The 25742-nt window shown below is 41.5% G+C and overlaps 1 protein-coding gene across 1 annotated transcript; it reads left to right on the forward strand.

The window, feature by feature from the left end:
- Positions 1-3853: 3853 nt before the first annotated feature.
- LOC106592144 (uncharacterized) lies at positions 3854-24515 on the forward strand. The gene is made up of 2 exons (XM_045711534.1): positions 3854-4513; positions 22863-24515. The coding sequence occupies exons 1-2, from the start codon at positions 4093-4095 to the stop codon at positions 24002-24004; spliced, it is 1563 nt and encodes a 520-aa protein (XP_045567490.1). The 5' UTR covers positions 3854-4092; the 3' UTR covers positions 24005-24515.
- The last annotated feature ends 1227 nt before the right edge of the window (positions 24516-25742 follow it).

Below are 25742 nucleotides of genomic sequence, written 5' to 3' on the forward strand. Positions count from 1 at the left end.
GGGTCTGCACCTTTGGGGGGGGGGGGGGAATACTGTCACGTTCTGACCAGTAAGGGGTTATCTGTTATTGTAGTTTGGTCAGGACGTGGCAGGGGGGTATTTGTTTTATGTGGTTCGGGGTGTGTGTTTTTGTACAGGGGTGTTTGATTTATGTTTTCCGGGGTTTTGGTCTATGTTCTATGTTAGTGTATTTTCTATGTTCTAGTCTAGTCTTTTTAGTTCTATGTTTAGTTTATTGATTTGGCCTTCAATTGGAGGCAACTGTTCCTCGTTGCCTCTGATTGAAGGTCTTATATAGAGGGATGTGTTTTGTTTGGGTTTTGTGGGAAGTTGTTCTTTGCATAGCTGTGTGTTGCCTGCAAGACTGTTTGTCGTCCGTTCATTGTTTTTGTGTTTCATTTTGTAAAATAAACATGAGCATTCACGTACCTGCTGCGCCTTGGTCCATTCACTACGACGACCGTTACAAATAGTGATTCTAGAGGATGTGACGCAGCAGTAATCTGGTCATGACCAGTAGAGATGGCTGCCATGTATACTTTCAATGTAGATAAGGACTTCCCTGCAGCCATCAGCTCCTGGAGGACTTCCCTGCAGCCATCAGCTCCTGGAAGACTTCCCTGCAGCCATCAGCTCCTGGAGGACTTCCCTGCAGCCATCAGCTCCTGGAGGACTTCCCTGCAGCCATCAGCTCCTGGAAGACTTCCCTGCAGCCATCAGCTCCTGGAGGACTTCCCTGCAGCCATCAGCTCCTGGAGGACTTCTCTGCAGCAAAAAAAATTTAGCTCCTGGATGGTTTGTCCTCGGGGTTTCACCTGCCAAATAAGTTATTTTATACTCACAGACATAATTTTAACAGTTTGAGAAACTTTAGAGTGTTTTCTATCTAAATCTACCAATTATATGCATATCTTAGCTTCTGGGCCTGAGAAACAGGCAGTTTACTTTGGGCACGCTTTTCATCCGGATGAGGCTCCTGACTAGGGAGCGCCGCTGGAGGCTCCGGATTGGGGAATGTCGCTGGAGGCTCTGGACTGGGAATGTGCACTGGAATCCTGATGCGTGGTACTGGCATGGGTAGCGCCAGACTGGTAAGCCCCACCTCAGGACAAGTGCAGGGAGCAGGAACAGGATACTCTGGACTGGGCATGCGCACTGGAGGTCTGATGCGTGAGTCTGGCCTAGGTGGCGCCAGACTGGTAACACGCACCTCAGGGCGAGTGCTGGGAGCAGGAACAGGACACTCCGGACTGGGCATGCGCACTGGAGGTCTGATGAGTGGAACTGGCCTAGGTGGCGCCAGACTGGTTACACGCACCTCAGGGCGAGTGTGGGAATTAGGCACAGTTCGTACCGGACTATGGAGGCGAACTGGAGACCAGGCATGCTGAGCAGGCATGCTGAGCAAGTCCATTCCTCCAGATACTCCTTACCACGCTGCTTGGCCTTTTTAGGTGGTGGGTGATTCTGTCACGGCTGTTCGAAGGATCGGACCAAAATGCAGCGTGTTCGTAGTTCCACATCTTTTTATTTATAGTGAAACTAAATGCAATACACAAAATACTTGAATACACAAAAACAACAAACCGTGACGCAGAGGAAAACACACTACTCAAAAGATAATCACCCACAAACACAGGACAAAAAAAAACTCCACTTAAATACGATTTCCAATCAGAGGCAACGAGGATCAGCTGCCTCCAATTGGAGATCAACCCAAATAACCCCAACATAGAAACAGAAAAACCAGAACTCAAATATAGAAATAGAAAACATAGAAAACCCAAAACACCCCCTGTCACACCCTGACCTACTCTACTATAGAAAATGACATCTTACTAGTGTCAGGATGTGACACTCCCCTAGAGCCCTGTCGATGAGAATTGCTTGGTCCTCCTTTTCCTGTAGTCCACAATCATCTCCTTAGTCTTGGTTACGTTGAGGGATAGGTTGTTATTCTGGCACCACCCGGCCAGGTCTCTGACCTCCTTCCCATAGGCTGTATTTCTTAACTTATTTCTGGATATCTTCTAAACAACCCACAATGCACTACTTCTCATCATAATATGGAGGATCCTCTCTGTGCTACCGAGTTTGTATGCTAGCTTGGTAGCTAGTGCAAGCTTGCAAACGTTAGCCACACCTCATACTTTTCATGTACTGTGTGGTTGTGTTATCTAGAGGGAACCCATTAGCATGATAGGCTCTGGTGCCTTCTTGCCGTGGGCTCAAAAGGAAAGAGAAAACCAAACCTACTTGTTACTTTCTGTTTTGTCAACTTTTCGAGAGGGTTGTTATGTTTGATACCGGAGCTACGAGGCATGGGTCCAAATCGCTAATGGCTACGCTGCACACACTCTAGGGTGTGTGGGATGTCATCTATAATAATTTGGCTGTTCTAAATTCTGTGTTGCTCAAAGCCTTGAGTAATGAACCTATTTTTGACACAATAGGCTGGAAAGCGTCAATGCTTCAGGAATCTTTGTTTCCCCATCACTACTTTTCAGCATGATCTTTGTGATGTAGACCACAGGAGTTTTGTAAGGTTTTCCACCTTGGCTTACTGCTAGCGTGCTGACTGACATCTGGAATCTATCCATTATGGATGTTGGGGATTTTCCCTACCATCCTTCTGTATGTCTCTGCTCTTTTGATCTGCAGTTATGTTTTAGTTGGGTTTTGTTACTTGGGTTGTAACTGGTCTTCGGTTGACTGACTGCTCTACAAATCACCTTGCATCATAAATAACTGCTCATTATTATTTATAAATCAGTCAGTCAGTCAGTCACCATTAAAATGACAAGAGTTGACAGCTGTATGAGTTCACCATTTACACAACATATGCTGCAACCTTTTGTAATTTTAATAGTTTGTTTCATATTGTCTGGCTTCCAACAATAGCTGAATTTGCAAAGCTAGCGAGCACCAATTCAGTTTCAGTGGTGTTTGCTATAATCTTTGCTACCCGGGTTAAATAAAGGTAAAATAAAATAAATAAATAAAAGTTCCCTTGCGACAATTTAGCTTTTGTAATGAGACCATTAAATATATTTAAGACAATGGTAGAAGAGAGTGTAGTTCTGTTCAGTTTGGACTTCGGTTTATCGCTAACCTTATCACAGGGACTTTGAAGCACCAATTTACATCATCTGCATGCTGATCTTGGAATAAATTGACGATAGCAAAGATTCCATCTTTGACGAGGCCACATAAATGGAATAGGTACTAGCTAGCTTAATAGTTAATATTTGCGTGCTAGCTCTGCATATTCAGCTAGTGTGTGTGCGCGATTGACTGGATTAACCTCACGTCAGTTACGTTCATTGAGTGACAGTAGATACGACCCCTCTGTTACCTTGCCAACTAAGGAACTGGCAGTGGATCAAACCATTGTGAGGCAAAGGGTGGGGGGTCGCAATCTTTTGAAACTTAAAAACGCGCTATTAAGTGTCTATAATCAGCACAATTGCTTTCATTGCGTATTATTAATATTATTTAAATTACATAGTTATGTTTCAGTGATATATTGGGGGGGACAAATCATATTTTTCCCAGGATGGGGGGGTCGTGTCCCCCCCGGGATTTCCGCCCCTGGAAATATGTAATAACGCAAAAACATAACTGTTTGTACATATTGGTAACCAGATCGTGCATACAACTAAGTTACCAAGTCTTTAACCACACTGTGTTGTTACACTGGTGAGTAAAAACTCATGCTTCCTGCCCTTTAACTTTTTGTCTGAAAATTAAATATAGATTTTACTCAACTGCGTTACCCACTCCAGTCAACAGATGGCGATGTGCGACTAAGACGATGCTGCTAGTGTGACGTATTATCTAGTGGACGGAACGCTTCTTTCAACAGCGGCAACAGTGAGTCAGCCACCTCCGTAGCTTGCTAGCCAAAATAGCCGAACCAATCAAGCTCTGTAGACGCTTTCGTGTATATTAGCCAATGTGTTTTATACACACTCCTGTCGTCTAGTTAGTTATCCGATTTAATTTCATATTTACGGTGTTGTTGTTATTAGTCAACTAGCGGGCTGGTTAAGTTAGCATTAGCATTAGCCTAGCTAGCTAACATCCCCGAACATGAGCTCACTAAGCTACTCTCCTCCTGCTAAAGAAGAGATCTGCTGGACGGAGAAAGAAGCTCTCGTGAAAGAGGAGGAGGAAGAGGAGGCTGTTACAATACAAAAACAAGTAGAGGGTGAGACTGTTACCGTGAAAGAAGAAGAGAAAGACGTTACAGTGAAAGCAGAGGAAGACGCGTTCAGAGTGAAAGAGGAGGAGGATGTTACAGATAAAGAAGAGAAGGAAGAGAAAGAGGAGGATGCAGTTTTTGGAGTGAAAGAGGAGGAAAGGGAGATGACTGTCACATCGAAGAAGGAGAACGAGGAAGAAGAAGAGGAAACTGGATATCTGGACCCGGTTTCCCAAACGCATCTTAAGGGTTCTAACGATGAAGTTAGCCGTAAGATGGTTTTGGGAAAACGGGCCCTGATTAACACTAGTAAGTACTGTCTTAAAAACAGAGGCACAAACTCTGCAGTTGTTGAACTGATGTGTGATGTTAAAGGGGAAATCTGCAATTGCTACATCCACATTTGGACTTTTAAATTATTTATTTATAGCCATTGATTCTTGAAGAATATAACACATGCCTCGTGGACTTAGTTCAACTGTTGTACCCCATCAGAACCCCAAATAAGCTTGTTTTTTTTTTACTCCAATGTTTAGAAACAATGTAAACCAACAGCCTCAACGTGGTTAAAACTATAATGTTGATATCATTGCATCCGTAGGTCCGTCTATGAATTTGAGAGTAGTTACATTTCTCCAGACCCATCATCATCTTATTAGCAAAACAGTGGTGGAATGACAGCTTTGTTGTTGTTTAAACTGCAGATTGGTTGATTGATTGATGTGGCTTTTTTAAAGGGACAACCTAGGGTTTAAACAGAAACAAAATGTCAGCCCTGCGACTTGGTTTGGTAAACAGCTGAGAGATGGGGGGGGGGCTGGAGAAATGTAACCACTCTTAAATTCATATAGAAAGCTATTGTAGCAACCTTAACCCAAAACCTAGCGACCTCGTCAAGAAGTTCAGACATCTTGGCATAACAGTTATAAGGTGTTGGCTTGACAGTCGCTGGGCCCAGGTTTGAGTAAAGCTTAGGGCAACCCCCTGAATTCACTACACTATGAATACAAGGACTGGCCATCCATAAGGTCAAAATGATAGTTTAACCAGGTTTCTAGGCTATATAGTATATTCTAGAATTGCCAGTGTAGATTTCCTGTGGGGGTCAAATTGTTAGAGCTGTGAAGTTATTGAATAATTTTCAGGCAATTTTTTTTACTCCATTACATTAAAGGCGAAACACCCTAGATTTCAATAACATTAATGAATTGGTTTGAAACCTTTGTTTTAAACCCTTCTCAAAGTTGGTCCCTTGAAGGATTTGTAAAAAACGGTTTATTATAAAACTTTATATTATTTAACCTTTTTTTAACTAGGCAAGTCAGTTAAGAACAAATTCTTATTTACAATGACGGCCTTCCCCAGCCAAACCCAGACAATGCTGGGCCAATTGTGCGACGCCCTATTGGACTCCCAATCACGGCCGGTTGGGATCCAGCCTGGAATTCAACCAGGGTCTGTAGTGACGCCTCAAGCACTGAGATGCAGTGCCTTAGACCGCTGCGCCACTCTGGAGCCCAACATTGACTAACGTTGTTTAGCATGCATAACTTCTGGTGATTGAAGCTTACTTGTGTTCCCCCGGTGTTAGGGCAACCCCTTTCTTATTTTATATTCATGGGGTTGGAGAGAGAAGCGGGGCTTCTGTCCTCTTCAGATGAGGAAGCAAACCCCCGAGCATCTGGCGAGGGGTATCCCCGGAGTGAGGGGACTTAGCATGGGTCTGAGCGACCAGTGAGCTGCTCCACAAAAACATTACTGTGACGATATTTCGTTTTATTACGGCAAATGGGGTACTACGTCAGCCGTTGCCAGAGCCCGCTGTGCCAAGTTTTCTTGACTCATACCCTGACTTTTTAAAAGGGATTTCGTGGCAATTAGCTTTGGAACCGCATGACAACTTGAACGCTATTGTTCGACTGTCTCTTGGACGGGCGTTATACATTTTGGCATTTACTGGAAAAGTTTAAAAGTTTTTGTTTACTAGCCTGCCTATTGAATTTGGAATGCACTGTACAGGTCATGTCTGAAACTCACTGAGATAATTCCGTTGATACAGCAGTAGCAATACAGGGATATAACATCTACAGAAAAGACAGGAATGCTGTTGGGGGAGCTGTTGCTGTATACAGTGCATTCAGAAATTATTCAGACCCGTTGACTTTTTCCACATTTTGTTACGTTAAAGTCTTATTCTAAAATTGATTAAATTGTTGTTTTTCCTCAATATACACAATACCCCATAATGAGAAAACAAAAACATGATTTTAGAAAATGTTGCTAATTATTCATAAGTATTCAGACCCTTTACTCAGTACTTTGTTGAAGCGCTTTTCGTAACGATTACCGCCTTGAGTCTTCTTGGGTATGACGTAACAAGCTTGGCACACCTGCGTTTGGGGAGTTTCTGCCATTTCGTCTCTGCAGATCCTTTCAAGCTCTGTCAGGTTGGATGGGGAGCGTCACTGCATGGCTATTTTCAGAGATGTTTATTTTTTATACTTTGTTTTTATTGTAGGAACACAAAGAAAGTACAAAAAAGTCAAATAAAAGAACAAAAAAGATCTGGCAGTTACAGTGCACGTCATACCTTCATCATATTAGTTACATTGACATCTTTGAATTAGACCTTTTCCAAGTACGAACCCCATTTCTCCCAGTATTCCTGACCTCTCTCAAATCAAATCAAATCAAATTTATTTTTTTATATAGCCCTTCGTACATCAGCTGATATTCTCAAAGTGCTGTACAGAAACCCAGCCTAAAACCCCAAACAGCAAGCAAAGCATGTGAAAGAAGCACGGTGGCTAGGAAAAACTCCCTAGGAAAAACTCCCTAGAAAGGCCAAAAACCTAGGAAGAAACCTAGAGAGGAACCAGGCTATGAGGGGTGGCCAGTCCTCTTCTGGCTGTGCAGGGTGGATATTATAACAGAACATGGTCAAAATGTTAAAATGTTAAAATGTTCATAAATGACCAGCATGGTCAAATAATAATAATCATAGTAGTTGTCGAGGGTGCAACAAGCACGTCCGGTGAACAGGTCAGGGTTCCATAGCCGCAGGCAGAACAGTTGAAACTGGAGCAGCAGCACGGCCAGGTGGACTGGGGACAGCAAGGAGTCATCATACCAGGTAGTCCTGAGGCATGGTCCTAGGGCTCAGGTCCTCCGAGAGAAAGACAGAAAGAGAGAAAGAGAGAATTAGAGAGAGCATATTTAAATACACACAGGACACCGGATAAGACAAGAGAAATACTCCAGATGTAACAGACTGACCCTAGCCCCCCGACACATAAACTACTGCAGCATAAATACTGGAGGCTGAGACAGGAGGGATCAGAAGACACTGTGGCCCCATCCGATGATACCCCCGGACAGGGCCAAACAGGCAGGATATAACCCCACCCACTTTGCCAAAGCACAGGCCCCACACCACTAGAGGGATGTCTCCAACCACCAACTTACCGTCCTAAGACAAGGCCGAGTATAGCCCACAACGATCTCCGCCATGGCACAACCCAAGGGGGGGGGGGGGCGCCAACCCAGACAGGAAGACCACGTCAGTGACTCAACCCACTCAAGTGACGCACCCCTCCCATGGACGGCATGGAAGAACACCGGTAGGCCAGTGACTCAGCCCCTGTAAAAGGGTTAGAGGCAGAGAATCCCAGTGGAAAGAGGGGAACCGGCAAGGCAGAGACAGCAAGGGCGGTTCGTTGCTCCAGCCTTTCCGTTCACCTTCACACTCCTGGGCCAGACTATACTTAATCATAGGACCTACTGAAGAGATAAGTCTTCAGTAAAGACTTAAAGGTTGAGACTGAGTCTGCGTCTCTCACATTGGTAGGCAGACCATTCCATAAAAATGGAGCTCTATAGGAGAAAGCCCTACCTCCAGCCGTTTGCTTAGAAATTCTAGGGACAATTAGGAGGCCTGCGTCTTGTGACCGTAGCGTACGTGTAGGTATGTACGGCAGGACCAAATCGGAAAGATAGGTAGGAGCAAGCCCATGTAATGCTTTGTAGGTTAGCAGTAAAACCTTGAAATCAGCCCTTGCCTTAACAGGAAGCCAGTGTAGGGAGGCTAACACTGGAGTAATATGATCAAATTTTTTGGTTCTAGTCAGGATTCTAGCAGCCGTATTTAGCACTAACTGAAGTTTATTTAGTGCTTTATCCGGGTAGCCGGAAAGTAGAGCATTGCAGTAGTCCAGCCTAGAAGTAACAAAAGCATGGATTAATTTTTCTGCGTCATTTTTGGACAGAAAATTTCTGATTTTTGCAATGTTACGTAGATGGAAAAAAGCTGTCCTTGAAACAGTCTTGATATGTTCTTCAAAAGAGAGATCAGGGTCCAGAGTAACGCCGAGGTCCTTCACAGTTTTATTTGAGACGACTGTACAACCATCCAGATTAATTGTCAGATTCAACAGAAGATCTCTTTGTTTCTTGGGACCTAGAACAAGCATCTCTGTTTTGTCCGAGTTTAAAAGTAGAAAGTTTGCAGCCATCCACTTCTTTATGTCTGAAACACAGGCTTCTAGCGAGGGCAATTTTGGGGCTTCACCATGTTTCATTGAAATGTACAGCTGTGTGTCGTCTGCATAGCAGTGAAATTTAACATTATGTTTTCGAATGACATCCCCAAGAGGTAAAATATATAGTGAAAACAATAGTGGTCCTAAAACGGAACCTTGAGGAACACCGAAATTTACAATTGATTTGTCAGAGGACAAACCATTCACAGAGACAAACTGATATCTTTCCGACAGATAAGATCTAAACCAGGCCAGAACTTGTCCATGTAGACCAATTTGGGTTTCCAATCTCTCCAAAAGAATGTGGTGATCGATGGTATCAAAAGCGGCACTAAGATCTAGGAGCACGAGGACAGATGCAGAGCCTCGGTCTGACGTCATTAAAAGGTCATTTACCACCTTCACAAGTGCAGTCTCAGTGCTATGATGGGGTCTAAAACCAGACTGAAGCGTTTCGTATACATTGTTTGTCTTCAGGAAGGCAGTCAGTTGCTGTGCAACAGCTTTTTCTAAAATTTTGGAGAGGAATGGAAGATTCGATATAGGCCGATAGTTTTTTATAATTTCTGGATCAAGATTCGGCTTTTTCAAGAGAGGCTTTATTACTGCCACTTTTAGTGAGCTTGGTACACATCCGGTGGATAGAGAGCCGTTTATTATGTTCAACATAGGAGGGCCAAGCACAGGAAGCAGCTCTTTCAGTAGTTTAGTTGGAATAGGGTCCAGTATGCAGCTTGAGGGTTTGGAGGCCATGATTATTTTCATCATTGCGTCAAGAGATATAGTACTAAAACACTTTAGTATCTCCCTTGATCCTAGGTCCTGGCAGAGTTGTGCAGACTCAGGACAATGGAGCTTTGGAGGAATACCCAGATTTAAAGAGGAGTCTGTAATTTGCTTTCTAATGATCATGATCTTTTCCTCAAAGAAGTTCATAAATGTATTACTGCTGAAGTGAAAGCCATCCTCCATTTGCGAAGGCTGCTTTTTAGTTAGCTTTGCGACAGTATCAAAAAGAAATTTCGGATTGTTCTTATTTTCCTCAATTAAGTTGGAAAAATAGGATGATCGAGCAGCAGTAAGGGCTCTTCGATACTGCACGGTACTGTCTTTCCAAGCTAGTCGGAAGACTTCCAGTTTGGTGTGGCGCCATTTCCGTTCCAATTTTCTGGAAGCTTGCTTCAGAGCTCGTGTATTTTCTGTATACCAGGGAGCTAGTTTCTTATGACAGATGTTTTTAGTTTTTAGGGGTGCAACTGCATCTAGGGTATTGCGCAAGGTTAAATTGAGTTCCTCGGTTAGGTGGTTAACTGATTTTTGTCCTCTGACGTCCTTGGGTAGGCAGAGGCAGTCTGGAAGGGCATCAAGGAATCTTTGGGTTGTCTGAGAATTTATAGCACGACTTTTAATGCTCCTTGGTTGGGGTCTGAGCAGATTATTTGTTGCAATTGCAAACGTAATAAAATGGTGGTCCGATAGTCCAGGATTATGAGGAAAAACATTTAGATCCACAACATTTATTCCATGGGACAAAACTAGGTCCAGAGTATGACTGTGGCAGTGAGTAGGTCCAGAGACATGTTGGACAAAACCCACCGAGTCGATGATGGCTCCGAAAGCCTTTTGGAGTGGGTCTGTGGACTTTTCCATGTGAATGTTAAAGTCACCAAAAATTAGAATATTATCTGCTATGACTACAAGATCCGATAGGAATTCAGGGAACTCAGTGAGGAACACTGCATATGGCCCAGGAGGCCTATAAACAGTAGCTATAAAAAGTGAGTGAGTAGGCTGCATAGATTTCATGACTAGAAGCTCAAAAGACGAAAACGTCATTGTTGTTTTTTTTTTTGTAAATTGAAATTTGCTATCGTAAATGTTAGCAACACCTCCGCCTTTGCCGGATGGACGGGGGGTATGGTCACTAATGTAACCTGGGGGTGAGGCCTCATTTAACACAGTAAATTCATCAGGCTTAAGCCATGTTTCAGTCAGGCCAATCACATCAAGATTATTATCAGTGATTAGTTCATTGACTATAACTGCCTTGGAAGTGAGGGATCTAACATTAAGTAACCCAATTTTGAGATGTGAGGTATCACAATCTCTTTCAATAATGGCAGGAATGGAGGAGGTCTTTATACTAGTGAGATTGCTAAAGCGAACACCGCCATTTTTAATTTTGCCCAACCTAGATCGAGGCACAGACACGGTCTCAATGGGGGAAGCTGAGCTGACTACACTGACTGTGCTAGTGGCAGACTCCACTAAGCTGGCAGGCTGGCTAACAGCCTGCTGCCTGGCCTGCACCCTATTTCATTGTGGAGCTAGAGGAGTTAGAGCCCTGTCTATGTTCGTAGATAAGATGAGAGCACCCCTCCAGCTAGGATGGAGTCCGTCACTCCTCAACAGGCCAGGCTTGGTCCTGTTTGTGGGTGAGTCCCAGAAAGAGGGCCAATTATCTACAAATTCTATCTTTTGGGAGGGGCAGAAAACAGTTTTCAACCAGCGATTGAGTTGTGAGACTCTGCTGTAGAGCTCATCACTCCCCCTAACTGGGAGGGGGCCAGAGACAATTAATCGATGCCGACACATCTTTCTAGCTGATTTACACGCTGAAGCTATGTTGCGCTTGGTGACCTCTGACTGTTTCATCCTAACATCGTTGGTGCCGACGTGGATAACAATATCTCTATACTCTCTACACTCGCCAGTTTTAGCTCTCCTCTTGTGTTCTTAAAGCAAAGGTCATACGCTCCATGTGGTGTATTTCTTTTACAATGTCTATCCATTGTGTCACTGTGGGAGGGTCTTTTTGTAGCCATTTCCCAGTGACAGCCTTTTTACTGGCTGCCAGTAGGACCTTCAAGAGGTACTTTTCTCTATTGTGTAAGTTGTCAGGTATTTCACCCAAGTACAAAGAAATGAATGTTTGTTCTATGTCAAATCCCATTATTTTTCCAATGTTAGATCTTATTTCTCCCCAGTAGGTTTCGATTGCGGGGCAAGTCCAAAAGATGTGAGAGTGATCCACCCTCGATAGGCCGCATTCTCTCCAACAAGGATGTAGGGAGCCAGTCTGTTTTGATTTCAGTTTAGGTGTTATGAAGAAACGTACAACATTTTTCCAACTGAATTCTCTCCATGACCTTGAGTTGGTGGAGCTTTGTTGAGTCTATGTTCAACCATGTTTCATCAGTTATTTCAATGTTAAGTTCCTCCTCCCATTTCTTTTTAATATAGTTTGTAGGATGTTTCTTTGACGATTAAATACCCAAGTAGAGATTTGAGTTTTTTTGTTACTCCAAGTTGTATGCGTTAGTTAATACTTGGATTAATTTTGGAGGTGATCGAGGGTCAGTCACTTTTATCTCCCTTAAGAAATAGTGTCAAACTTGTAGGTATCTGTAAAAATCTTGTTTATCCAAGCCATGTTTTTTACTCAGGTCCTGGAAGTTATCTAGGTCCCCATTCCTTATAATTGTACTGAATGATGTGATGCCTTTCTGCGTCCATTGTTTAAATCTGTCCAGAGTTGCAGGGATGAAGCTGGGGTCATATGTGGGCCAACTTAGCAGTTTGATCTCTCTGTCTAATTTATTTTGCTTAACTACACTAAACCATGTCTTCAGAGATAAATTAATCCACTGATTTTGTCTACTGTATATTTCTATTACCATGTCCTTGTTTCCCAAAACTGACTGTATGGGTGTCTCTGTCACAGTAGTCTCAATGTCTTTCCATTTGGATTCTGAATTGCACCAACACACCAGAGCTCTCAATTGGTCTGACACATACATCTTTTAGGTTTGGTAAGGCCATACCCCCACAGTTGTTTGGTAATTGTAATGTTGTATATCTAATTATTGGTCTCCTACTGTTCCAGATAAACCTTGATATCCGTTTATCCCATTCCTTAAACTGTTTAGGTGGGATTTCTATGGGCAGTGATTGGAACAAATACAGTAACCTCGGCAGGATGTTCATTTTGATTGTTTCAATTCTACTACTAAGATCTAAGGGAAGTGAATTCCACCTGTCTAGGTCATCACATATTTTCTTGTTGTTGTGATCGTAATTCAATAAAGTTTGGGTGTGTCTTTTGGTAGATATACTCCAAGATATTTAATGGATGAAGAGGTCCAGTGGAAGTTATACCTACTCTTCAGCTCTTCCTGTGGGGTGTAATTATATACTAGGGCTTGGGTCTTGTGTACGTTAAGCACATACCCTGAATATGTTCCAAATGTTTGTAAAACATCCATCAATCTAGGTCCACTTGAGCCTGGGTCTTTAAGGAATAACAGAACGTCATCAGCATACATGCATATCTTATGTTCACTGCCCCTTATTGTTATTCCCTCTAAGGTTGGGTCCTGTCTTATTGCCTGTGCTAATGGTTCGAGGTAAAAGGAGAAGAGTGTGGGTGAAAGATTACAGCCTTGTCTTGCCCCTCGCTCTAATTTTATCGTTCGTGACAAATGTCCATTTATCTTTATTCTAGCGGTCGGACATGAATACGGTGTTTTGATGCACTGAATCACTTCTTTGTTGAAACCAAATCTTTCCATAACTTGGAATAGGTAATCCCATCCCACTGAATCAAATGCTTTTTCTGCATCTAGACTGATTTAATATTGCACTTGTCTTATTCTGAGTAATGTAGTCCATGACATGTAGTGTTCTCCTTATATTGTCCTGTGTCTGCCTATTTTGTATGAAACCAGTTTGATCTCCGTCAAGCAATTCTGGGATTATGTTCTTCATTCTTTTGGCTATTATTGATGCATATAGTTTATAATCCGTGTTAAGAATTGCGATAGGTCTATATGAACTGCATTCCTTCTTATCTTTACCCTCTTTTGGGATTACAGATATGATGGCCTCTCTCCATGACGGTGGGAGACCCCCCCCCTCCCGCAGAGTCCAGTTAAAACAGGCCTTAAGTAGAGGTGTTAGTTGTTCTCTGAAGGTCTTGAACCATTCTGAAGGGAAGCCATCAGTGCCTGGAGACTTGTTTACTTTTAGTTGAGATATTGCTTTATTAATTTCGTCGGTGGATATTTCTAAAGTTAGTCTATCATTTTGCTCTGTCCCAATTGAGGGGAGATCAAGTGAGTTAAAAAAATGCTCTATTGTCTGTGCATCTGCCTTCTCTGGTTGTTTGTACAGATTTGTGTAATATGATTCAAATGCATTCTGTATTTCATCCAATTTGCATGTGATCTTTGTTTTGGGGTCTTTTATTTTGAAAATGGTATTCTGTGCTTGTTGTTTCCTGAGTCTCCATGCTAGTAATTTGGTTGCCTTTGAGCCTGCTTCATAATATCGTTGTTTCAGGAACCTGAGCTTTTTTCTCTACTTCTTCTCTATAAATCTGGTCAACTTCCTGTTTTACCTTTTGAATCTCTCGTAATAGAAGAGGATCTTTGTATTGACTATGAGATCGTTCTAAGTTTCTTAGTGTTTCCTGTCATTTCAGCAGTTTCTGTGCTTTAATCTTTTTCTTGAGCGATGATGTGGCTATGATCTTTCCTCTAATAACCGCTGCATCCCACAATGTAGCAGAAGATACCTCCCCGTTATCGTTATTCTCCAGATAGATGTTCAATTCTGTCTTTATTGATTCCTTGAATGCTGGATCATTCAGCATGCTTGTATTAAGTCTCCATAGAGTATTTCTTGGTTTGCTATCAAGGTGTAGAGTAAGGTAAACTCCATTATGATCTGATAAGTCGCTCTGCCCGATCCTACAATCCTTAAGCCTGTGTCTATCTGCACTGTACATGAAAAAAATAGTCTAACCTGGAGTGTTCAGTGTGGCAGGCTGAGTAAAAAGTATATTCCTTATCGGTCTTGTGGGTGTCACGCCATACATCGAGCAGTCCTAGATCCTGCAATATCCTATTGATCTTTTTAGCAACTAGACTATTTTGATTTGTGCTGTCCAATTTTGAGTTTAAAGTCATGTTAAAATCCCCTCCACAGATATGAGTGCCAGAGGTTTCTGTGGCAATTAAATCAAACACCATCCCGTAGAAGACCATGTCACTCCCTGGGGGTGCGTATACATTAAATAATATAACTTCCTTGTTATCCAGTTTACATTTAACAAGTATAAATCTACCCTCCTTGTCTTTTATTTCTGACAATTTTTTGTTTATCTGAATTTGGGATCAAGATTGCAACTCCCCTTCTACCCATTTTGTAAGAAGAAAAAAAAGTATTCCTATATCCCATTTTCTTGAGTTTCTCGTGTTCAGGTGTGGATAAGTGAGTTTCCTGCCAGAATAGTATGTCAACTCTCTCCCGTTTCATCTTTGCTATTACCTTACTTCTCTTGATGGCACTGCCCAGTCCGTTTACATTGAGACTTATGACCTTAAATCCCCGATGATGCATCGATATAAATAAAATAAAAAGTGTGCACCATATCTGCCTGCTTATCTTGAGCCTAAAAATGAACGAAAAATCAAGAACGATAATAAAGTAAACCAAACTGGGAAAATACTCTGGTATTTGGACTCCCATGTCAGAGGACTGTCTCTTGCCTCTGGGGTTTGAGGGGATGAGCCTGTCCGCAGGAGGGGCCCCTCGCTCAGATATGAAAATGCGTGACGTAGTCACAAACAAGACCTGTTGGAAACTAAAATAATAAGGGCGCCTATTTCGTCGCTTACATTGGTTAATTACAAGTGAAAACTATATCGGTCATACGTGCATATCATGAATCCTCCCCTTGAAATGTCCTTCTGTCACCCCATTGTCAATGTGTCATTAATCTTTAGTTAATATATATATATGTCAACCGTAACGTGCCGCTACTTAGTGTGTTTATAAAGAACACTTTTGGCTACTCGCCCTTGTTCAGCATTGGTGGAAAATAGGGGAGATATTTTACCTATTGCAATGTCAATCTTAACAGTTCGCGGTAACTATTAATTCTATTAAATCCGATTCAGTGTCTTCCATCTTCCCGTTGGAAATGCCTGAGTCTCTCTCGGATGTGAACGTCCTCTCACCGCAGTGGTTTCCCTCTTTCTCCATGGCTCTGCTTGTCGATAACGATCCATGGGAGAGCCTGCTCGAGTATTTCCGCCAGTGATGTCACCTTTCTCCTGGCGGTATACTCCCCTGGGATGCCCCTCGACTTCAGATCCACAGCCGCCTCGTCTGCATGCTCGTATGTAACCGGGCCATTTTCCAGAAATACCCGCATTTTTGCCGGGAATGGAGTTTGGAAGCGTATACCCTTCTCTTTAAGTGCTTTCTTAATGGGGGTGTATTCTTTCCTTTTCAGTATCTCTCCCGTGTAGTCATGATCAAAGAACACTCGTTGGCCTTGGAAGTTAACAGGCTTTTTCCAGGTTGCATGTAAGACTTTCTCTTTGAGTGAGAATTTTAGGAACCGTACTACTATTGATCTTGGTGGGGCGCCGCTGGGGGGTTTTGAGGCCAGAGCTCGGTGTGCTCTCTCAATTCCCAGGTCAGTGTTGTCTTCAAGTATGTCTTTGAATAGACCCTCCACGAATTTGGGCATAGTCTTTTTCTGCGCCCTCTACTACGTTATAAAGTCTAATGTTGTTTCGACGTGAGAAACCTTCAAGTTCTGTCACTTTTGCCTGTAGTGCGTGTTGGTTTTTCAGTGATTGTTCAAGTATTTCCTTGACTGCGGAGTTTCATGTGTCCGTTTCCCCCACTGCGCTGTTCTGCATCCCCCCATTCTTGTAGATATGCTTTGAAGTTCTAATTTGTTTTCTTTGAGTTTCTGGTTAATGTCTTTCTTGAACTCATTTAGTTATTTTCTTACATCTTCTCGAAGTTCCTGTCGTAAGCCTGTGAGCGCCTCGCGCACTTCCTCCTTTATGACCTCACGAAATGAGGGTTCTTTTGCTGCTGCTATCTTATTTGCTCTAGCATTAGCCATCTCGGGTTCATCGACGATTATATCTTCTGCTGTCTTGTTACGGGCTGTTGTAGCTCGGCGACCTTTTCCTATTTTACCCTTTTATCCATTTTGCTTAAGTTATCACAATGCTCAGAGTAAATACTTGGGGGGGGGAGAGAATATCGAGCCGATGTGCAGTATGAAAAACTAGGCAGCCATTTCGTAAGTTGCGTCACCGGAAGCCCCCTATTTTCAGATATGTTTGATCGAGTTCCAAGTCCGGGCTCTGGTTGGGCAACTCAAGGTTATTCAGAGACTTGTCCTGAAGCCACTCCTACGCTGTCTTGGCTGTGTGCTTAGGGTCGTTGTCCTGTTGGAAGTTGAACCTTCGTCCTAGTCTGAGGTCCTGAGCGCTCTGGAGCAGGTTTTCATCAAGGACCTCTCTGCACTTTGCTCCATTCGTCTTTCCTTCGATCCTGACTAGTCTCCCAGTCCCTGCTGCTGAAAAACATCACCACAGCATCATGCCACCACCATGCTTCACCTTTTGAATGGTGCCAGGTTTCCTACAGACGTGACGGTTGGCATTCAGGCCAAGGCGTTCAATCTTGGTTTCATCAGACCAGAGAATCTTGTTTCTCATGATCTGAGTCCTTTGGGTGCCTTTTTGTCAAACTCCAAGCAGGCTGTCATATACTTTATACTGAGGAGTGGCTTCCGTCTGGCCACTCTACCATAAAGGACTGACTGGTGGAGTGCTGCAGAGATGGTTGTCCTTCTGGAAGTTTCTCCCGTCTCCACAGAGGAACTCTGGAGCTCTTAGTTGTTCTAAACTTCTTCCATTTAAGAATGATGGAGGCCACTGTGTTCTTGGGGACCTTCAATGCTGCAGACATTTTTTGGTACCCTTCCCCAGATCTGTGCCTCGACACAATCCTGTCTCTGAGCTCTACGGACAATTCCTTCGACCTCAAAGCTTGGTTTTTGCTCTGACATGCACTGTTAACTGTAGATAGCTGTGTGCCTTTAAAAATCATGTCCAATCAATTGAATTCATTGAGTCTCAAACATTTCACTTTTTCATGAGGATTATTTTTTTTAAATCCATTTTAGAGTAAGTAACTTAACATAATGTGGAAAAAGGGAAGCGGTCTGAACTTTCTGAATGCACTGTATGTTCTAGGGCTGTCCCCGACTAAAACAAAATCTTGGTCAACCAAGAGTCGTCTTTTCTTTCTACCAAGCGAATGGTTGAAATTTTATAACGTGTATTTTTTCATATATAATCACACCCCATGTGTTTTAATTAAATCAACTATATGTACTGAACTTGTCTGATTCTTTAAGCACGCTGTTTGATTAAATAATTAAGACACAAAAATGACTTGAGGGAGCCGGTCATCCAGAAAACCTCTTCCCGACGCTTCTCCTCCCGCTGCTGCTGGACTTCGTAAATTCCTCTGTTATGCTCCTGAAGTGTTTGGTAATAGGCTACACCAGCGGTCGGCGGCCTTTTCCATTTGGAGTGCAAATTTATCTTACCATTTCCACCAATCTGCGTGCCAGTTATGATTTTCATATGCACATTTTCGTGGAACAGTTTCATTTAATTTACAATAGTATCTCAAATTCTTTGTCTGTGATTAATCTACATTCTAAATCTACATTAAATTATACAAATCTAAAAGTAACTATTATTGCCATTGCCAACTATGTAAAAAAAATAGCCTACATAAAGCCAACAATAAAAACATTGCAGCCTGCAGGTAGAAAATATCCTGATTTAACCTCTCTAGGGGGTGTGGGACACTACCGTCCCACCTGGCCAACACCAAGTGAAATTGTTGAGCGCCAAATTCAAAAACAGAAATACTCATTATAAAAATTCATGAAACATACAAGTGTTATACATCGGTTTAAAGATGAACTTCTTGTTAATCCAACCACGGTGTCAGATTTCAAAAAGACTTTACGGTAAAAGCAAACCATGCGATTATCTGAGAACAGCGCCCAGCAGACAAATCATTACAAATAGTAACCAGCCAAGTAGACGAGTAACAAAAGTCAGAAATAGCGCTAAAATGAATCACTTACCTTTGATCTTCATATGGTAACACTCACAAGTCTCCCAGTTACCCAATAAATGTTTGTTTTGTTCGATAATGTCCCTCTTTATATCCAAAAACCTCTTTTGTTCAGTAATCCATTGGAACAAAGCGCGGTCACAGCATGCAGACGAAAAATCAAAAAAGTACCATAAAAGTTCGTAGAAACATGTCAAACGATGTTTATAATCAATCCTCAGGTTGTTTTTGTCATAAATAATCGATCATATTTCAACCGGACAATATCTTCGTCAATAGAAAAGGAGAAACAAGAAAGGCGCGCTCCTGGTCACGCGCTGGACTCATGTCTGGAAATTTCCACTGTCCTCTCATTGAAAGTGGTGTTCCTCCCTCATTTTTCAGAGTAAAAGCCTGAAACAATGCCTAAAGACTGGCCACATGTAGTGGAAGCCATAGGGATCGTGAACTGCGTCATAAGTCTTTGTATGGTGCATAGGCTTTCAATGGAAAAACAGGCATTTCAAAATAAAGGCACTTCTTGGATGGATTTTCCTCAGGTTTTCACCTGCCATATCAGTTCTGTTATACTCAGACATTATTTTAACAGTTTTGGAAACTTTAGAGTGTTTTCTATCCACATCTACCAATTATATGCATATCCTAGCATCTGGGCCTGAGTAGCAGGCAGTTTACTTTGGGCACGCTTTTCATCCAAAATTCCGAATGCTGCCCCCTACCCTAGTTAGGTTAAAAATAAATCACATTAGCTAAGCATGACCTGTCTACAACGAACTTGAAACATTGTATCAACGATCAACTGGGTCCTCTAAAACTTGTGATAGCAAGCATGCAACATTGTATAAAATATTCTGGGCCATCAGTTTCCTGCGCCAGTGAGTTCGGGACATACACAGCTGTCGGCTATTTGTGAAAGGGATAAGAAGTGATCGGGTATTTTATGACATTTCCACTGGATCAGCGCATTACATTTTTCCCTTTCGTGCCGAGTGGTTATGGAAAAGGCGAGAGCTGAAAATATTTTACGAAAATACTTTGAGGAACTATTGTCATTTGCAATTTATTTTAATAAAGACTTTGTTTACTTGCTGTTTGAGGAGAAAAAACCAGCAAAAATTATGCACTAACCTTTGACAATCTTCATCAGATGACACTCCTAGGACATTATGTTAGACAATACATGCATTTTTTGTTCTATCAAGTTCATATTTATATCCAAAAACAGCATTTTACATTGGCGCGTGACGTTCAGAAAATGTATTTCCCCCAAAACTTCCGGTGAATCAGTACTACAATTTACAAAAATACTCGTCATAAACGTTGATAATATATTAGACTGTTATTCAAACAATTATAGATTAACATCTGAATGCAACCGCATTGACAGATTTCAAAATAACTTTACTGGGAAAGCACACTTTGCAATAATCTGAGTACTGTGCTCAGAAAAATACACTACGCAATACAGATAGCCGTCATCTAAGTGCATAAATAGCATTAGAAATATTTACTTACCTTTAATAATCTTCATCAGAAGGCACTTCCAGGAATCCCCGGTCCACAACAAATGTTGTTTTGTTCGATAAAGTTCATAATTTATGTCCAAATAACTCCATGTTGTTTGCGTGTTCAGTAAGCTACTCAAAATGTAGGACGCTCGAGGAAAATGTTACGACGAAAAGTCCCCCAAAAAATCTATTTACGTTCGTTCAAACATGTCAAACGTTGTATAGCATCAATCTTTAGGGCCTTTAGAACGTGAAGATTCAGTAATATTTCAACCGGACCATTCCTGTGTCTTGAAAAACGTTTTGGAACAGCTTCCTCTCTCGTGAACGCGTGCCAATGAAGTGATGTCATTCCCTGGGACACCAACTTCCCAGCCTTCTCATTCGGTCTCTGTTCATCATAGATGCCTCAAACAACTTTCTAAAGACTGTTGACATCTAACGGAAGCCCTAGGAAGTGCAAAATGAATACTTAGTCACTGTGTGTTCGATTGGCAATGACTTGAAAAACCTACAGGCACCAGATTTTAATTTCCTGCTTGTATTTTTCTCAGGTTTTTGCCTGCCATATGAGTTCTGTTATACTTACAGACACCATTCAAACAGTTTTAGAAACTTCAGAGTGTTTTCTATCCAAATCTACTAATAATATGCATATTCTAGTTTCTGGGCCAGAGTAGTAACCTGTTCTAATTGGGTACGTTTTTCATCCGGATGTGAAAATACTGCCCCCTAGCCCAGACAGGTTAAGACAATCAGAAATACTATCAGACATCTCCAAATAGGCACATTTATAGGCCTATATTTGTGCTTAGTCCAGGTAGACTAGTCCTACTTCTTTATGTGTAATCAGGTGGGTGTCCTTACTCAACATTGACAGGAGTGTTTCAAACAAAACACAATGAATAAATTGTCAAAACTGACGTATCTTGCGGGGTCAGGTCTGGGTGGTCTGCCATGGGCCGTTTCATTTAGTATCCGTTTGGGTTGGCATGGGGAATGATTATATTTCCCCATAGTATGTTGTACCGAAGTTGACCGACTGAAAGGGAGTAACTTTGACTATAATTACTGTTCCCTGAAGGAGGGAAACGAGGTACAACACTTGTTCTAATTTAAGGAATAAATTGAGCCTCACTCTCATCACCTGTGGAAGGCGGGGCTTCCAGCGATGTGCCGATTTAATAGTATGTTGTACCTAGTTTCTCTCCTTCAGGGAACAGTAGTTATAGTCATAACGTTAAGCTTGTCATATGATGAACTTCAACTTAAACACTCGATCTTGCTGTGGGACAGTTTTTGTATTCAGATCTCTGAAATGCACTTGAACTACGTAACATTTAGTGTCTCCTTATGTTACGTTGGGAAAACAGTTTATGGGCACAGAAATCCTAAATCATTTCAGAGTTTGCTAAATCCAATGGATCTAACCGAGTCACCTTAACTTTATTGACAACACTCAAATCGGTACTGTCATAAACGCGGTTCTTCAATAATTACACATAATACTGTAGCTGTTTAGTTAGTCACATGTTCAACTATCATCAGCCGATCCAGGAAATCATTTTCTGAATGACAGTCAAATGACAAACATCAACAACCAAAGTGCTTCTTCATTCATTACTCTGGTAAAGATAGTTATGCCGTGCTCCATGTTGGATCCAACATCCCTAACAAATTGATGTTTATAATGTTATTGTCTGGTTGATTTACAGTAGGGTCTCGTTAGTCTGTTTGGACACAGAGATCCTTAGCTCATAATGTGTAGAGAACTGTTCCTTGATGGATAGTCTATTGTACAACACACAGAGCTATTTTCCTTTATTCAGGACATTTAGAATGACAACACATTACAGAGTAGCCTAGTGGGATTATTCACAGAATTATCTGGTTATGAAATGTCATGACAAAGACATTTTAGTTTCCATATTTCACCTGAAATATTAAATGATTTATAGTCCTAGGTCTGTTATTGTTAGGTGAAGTTATGGGTCCTATAGTAGGTCTATGTTATTGTTAGGTGATGTTATGGGTCCTACAGTAGGTCTATGTTATTGTTAGGTGAAGTTATGGGTCCTACAGTAGGTCTATGTTATTGTTAGGTGAAGTTATGGGTCCTATAGTAGGTCTATGTTATTGTTAGGTGAAGTTATGGGTCCTACAGTAGGTCTATGGTATTGGTATAACTAGTAGTTTCCGCAACTGAAATGTGAAATGTACTCATAAGCAACCTGGTAATGGAGCAAAGCATTTTTGCTCCAGGCAGATATACTACATCCTTAACTATCGGTTTCCTCATTAGCATGGAGGAGTTTCTGCAACCAAATTGCGTGTGCATCGCCCTCATGCGCCAATTTTAGCTAACACAGAAAGGGGCCTATATTGGAGACCAAAAGTCGTCTGGCACACTGCTTAGGATTTCAACAACTTTATTAACTTATTTCTAGCCTACAATCATCGATGTTACTTCTAATGTGAAAACAAGACAAAATATGACTTGTTGCTCACTTGACTGTCTTAAGATAATTGTAACATTCATTACAGACATCAATTGTTGTACAACATCATCTATCATGTTGGCATCACCTTTTACAGTGGGTTTCTGCTGTTGTGGCCCTTTAACCATCTGTCTTACTTTAGGAGAGAGACTTGACTACTGTGGATCCTCTGGGGAGTCTCTACAACATCAGGATGCTGACGAGGCAGAGAAGAGTCTCTCCACATCAGAGGACCTCAAGACACACCAGCGGAGACCCACAGTGAAGAAATCTCACCGCTGCTCTGACTGTGGGAAAGGTTGCAAATCTTCATCAGAACTTAAAATACACCAGCGAGTACACACAGGAGAGAAATCTCACCACTGTTTTGATTGTGGGAAGAGTTACTTAAGATCAAATTCACTAAAAGTACACATGAGAATTCACACGGGAGAGAAACCTTATAGCTGTGATCAATGTGGGAAGAGTTTTACTCGCTCAAACGGCCTGATAGTACATCTGAGAGCACACACAGGAGAGAAACCATATAGCTGTATTCAATGTGGGAAGAGTTTTACTAGCTCAAGCTGCCTGATAGTACATCTGAGAGCACACACAGGAGAGAAACATTATAGCTGTAATCAATGTGAGAAGAGTTTTACTCGGTCAAGCAGCCTGGTATCACACCAGAGAAAACACACAGGAGAGAAACCTTATAGCTGTGATCAATGTTGGATGAGTTTTACTCAGGCAAGCAACCTGGTATCACACCAGAGAACACACACAGGAGAGAAACCTTATAGCTGTGATCAATGTGGGAAGAGTTTTACTCAGTCAAGCAGCCTGGTATCACACCAGAGAACACACACAGGAGAGAAACCTTATAGCTGTGATCAATGTGGGAAAAGTTTTACTACATCTAGCCATCTGACTATACACCAGAGAACACACACAGGAGAGAAGCCTTATAGCTGTACTCAATGTGGGAAGAGTTTTGTTACTTCTAGCCATTTGATTTTACACCAGAGAACACACACAGGAGAGAAACCTTATAGCTGTAAGCAATGTGGGAAGAGTTGTACCCGGTCAAGCAACCTGGTATCACACCAGAGAACACACACAGGATTGAAACCTTATAGCTGTGATCAATGTGGGAAGAGTTTTGCTACATCTAGCCATCTGACTATACACCGAAGAACACACACAGGAGAGAAATCTTATAGCTGTAATCGATGTGGGACGAGATTCTATGATAAAAGATCTCTAAATAAACATCAGAAAATACATGATGGAGTTGTTTCATGATATCAATGAAATTATGTCACAATGTAGAATGTTTAAACATTGTAGTAGGATTATTTTAGTGATGTCACAATGTACAACCATAAACGTCATTATGGGGTATTGTTTGTAGATTGATTTGGAAAACAATATTATTTAATACATTTTAGAATAAGGCTTTAACGTAACAAAATGTGGAAAAAGTCAAGGGTTTTGAATACTTTCTAAATGCTCTGAATATGCTGTTGGTTTACTGTTAGAATAAGTTGTATGACTACACCAATACTGTTAAAGCAACGATGCAGAGACCTAGAAAATGCATGGCCAACCTTGCTGCTAGAGATCTAGCTACTGGGTGTGCAGGTTTCTGTTCCAGCCCTGCACTAACAGCTGACATTGTGCTGATTATTTGGATTAGACACTATTGTCTATTAAGTCATGTCTTGTTGTGGAGTCAGATGGACTTCTAAATCCACGGCCCATTTCCACAGCTGTTCTTTATGATAGGAAATAAAGTGGGGATTCACACAATCAACTATAGTGTCTTTTTGGGTCATTGAACATTCCCTGTTTGTCTGTTTTATTAGGTTGTTACTCTAATTAAGTCTGATATTGCACAATACACAGAATGAATGTTGTGGGTATTTAATTCTGCTACATTAAATTATTTTAAGCTTTATTTCACTAGGCAAGACAGTTTTAGAACAAATACTTATTTACAATGATGGCCTACCATGGAACAGTGGGTTAAACCTCTTACATCTAGATTTTCCGCTAGCAGAACACCGCTCCAATATCCAATGATAGGGCGTGGCGCGAATTACAAACTCCTCAAAAATCCCAAAACTTCAATTTTTCAAACATATGACTATTTTACACCATTTTAAAGACAAGACTCTCCTTTATCTAACCACACTGTCCGATTTCAAAAAGGCTTTACAGCGAAAGCAAAACATTAGATTATGTCAGCAGAGTACCCAACCAGAAATAATCAGACACCCATTTTTCAAGCTAGCATATGTCACAAAAACCAAAACCACAGCTAAATGCAGCACTAACCTTTGATGATCTTCATCAGATGACACTCCTAGGACATTATGTTATACAATATATGCATGTTTTGTTCAATCTAGTTCATATTTATATCAAAAACCAGCTTTTTACATTAGCATGTGACGTTCAGAACTAGCATACCCACCGAAACCTCCGGTGAATTTACTAAATTACTCACGATAAACGTTCACAAAAAACATAACAATTATTTTAAGAATTATAGATACAGAACTCCTTTATGCAATCGCTATGTCCGATTTTAAAATAGCTTTTCGGTGAAAGCACATTTTGCAATATTCTGAGTAGATAGCCCGGCCATCATGGCTAGCTATTTTGACACCCACCAAGTTTGGCACTCACCAAACTCAGATTTACTATAAGAAAAATTGGATTACCTTTGGTGTTCTTCGTCAGAATGCACTCCCAGGACTTCTACTTCAACAACAAATGTTGGTTTGGTTCCAAATAATCCAGAGTTATATCCAAATAGCTGCGTTTGTTCTTGCGTTCAAGACACTATCCGAAGGGTGACGCGCCAGCGCGTATCGTGACAAATAAATTCAAAATATTCCATTACCGTACTTCGAAGCATGTCTTACGCTGTTTAAAATCAATTTTTATGCGATTTTTCTCGTAAAATAGCGATAATATTCCGACCGGGCGACGTTGTTTTCGTTCAAAGACTGAAAATGTAAAATGGACTCTTCAC

Source organism: Salmo salar, chromosome 02 (genome assembly GCF_965601325.2).
Source record: "Salmo salar chromosome 02, fSalSal1, whole genome shotgun sequence".
Lineage (NCBI taxonomy): Eukaryota > Metazoa > Chordata > Actinopteri > Salmoniformes > Salmonidae > Salmo > Salmo salar.

Bases quoted from the DNA above. Each gene is read 5' to 3' on its own strand.
- LOC106592144 (XM_045711534.1), top strand. From the start codon at position 4,093: ATGAGCTCACTAAGCTACTCTCCTCCTGCTAAAGAAGAGATCTGCTGG. The intron at 4,514-22,862 runs GTAAGTACTGTC...GTCTTACTTTAG, and splicing joins ACGGGCCCTGATTAACACTA to GAGAGAGACTTGACTACTGT.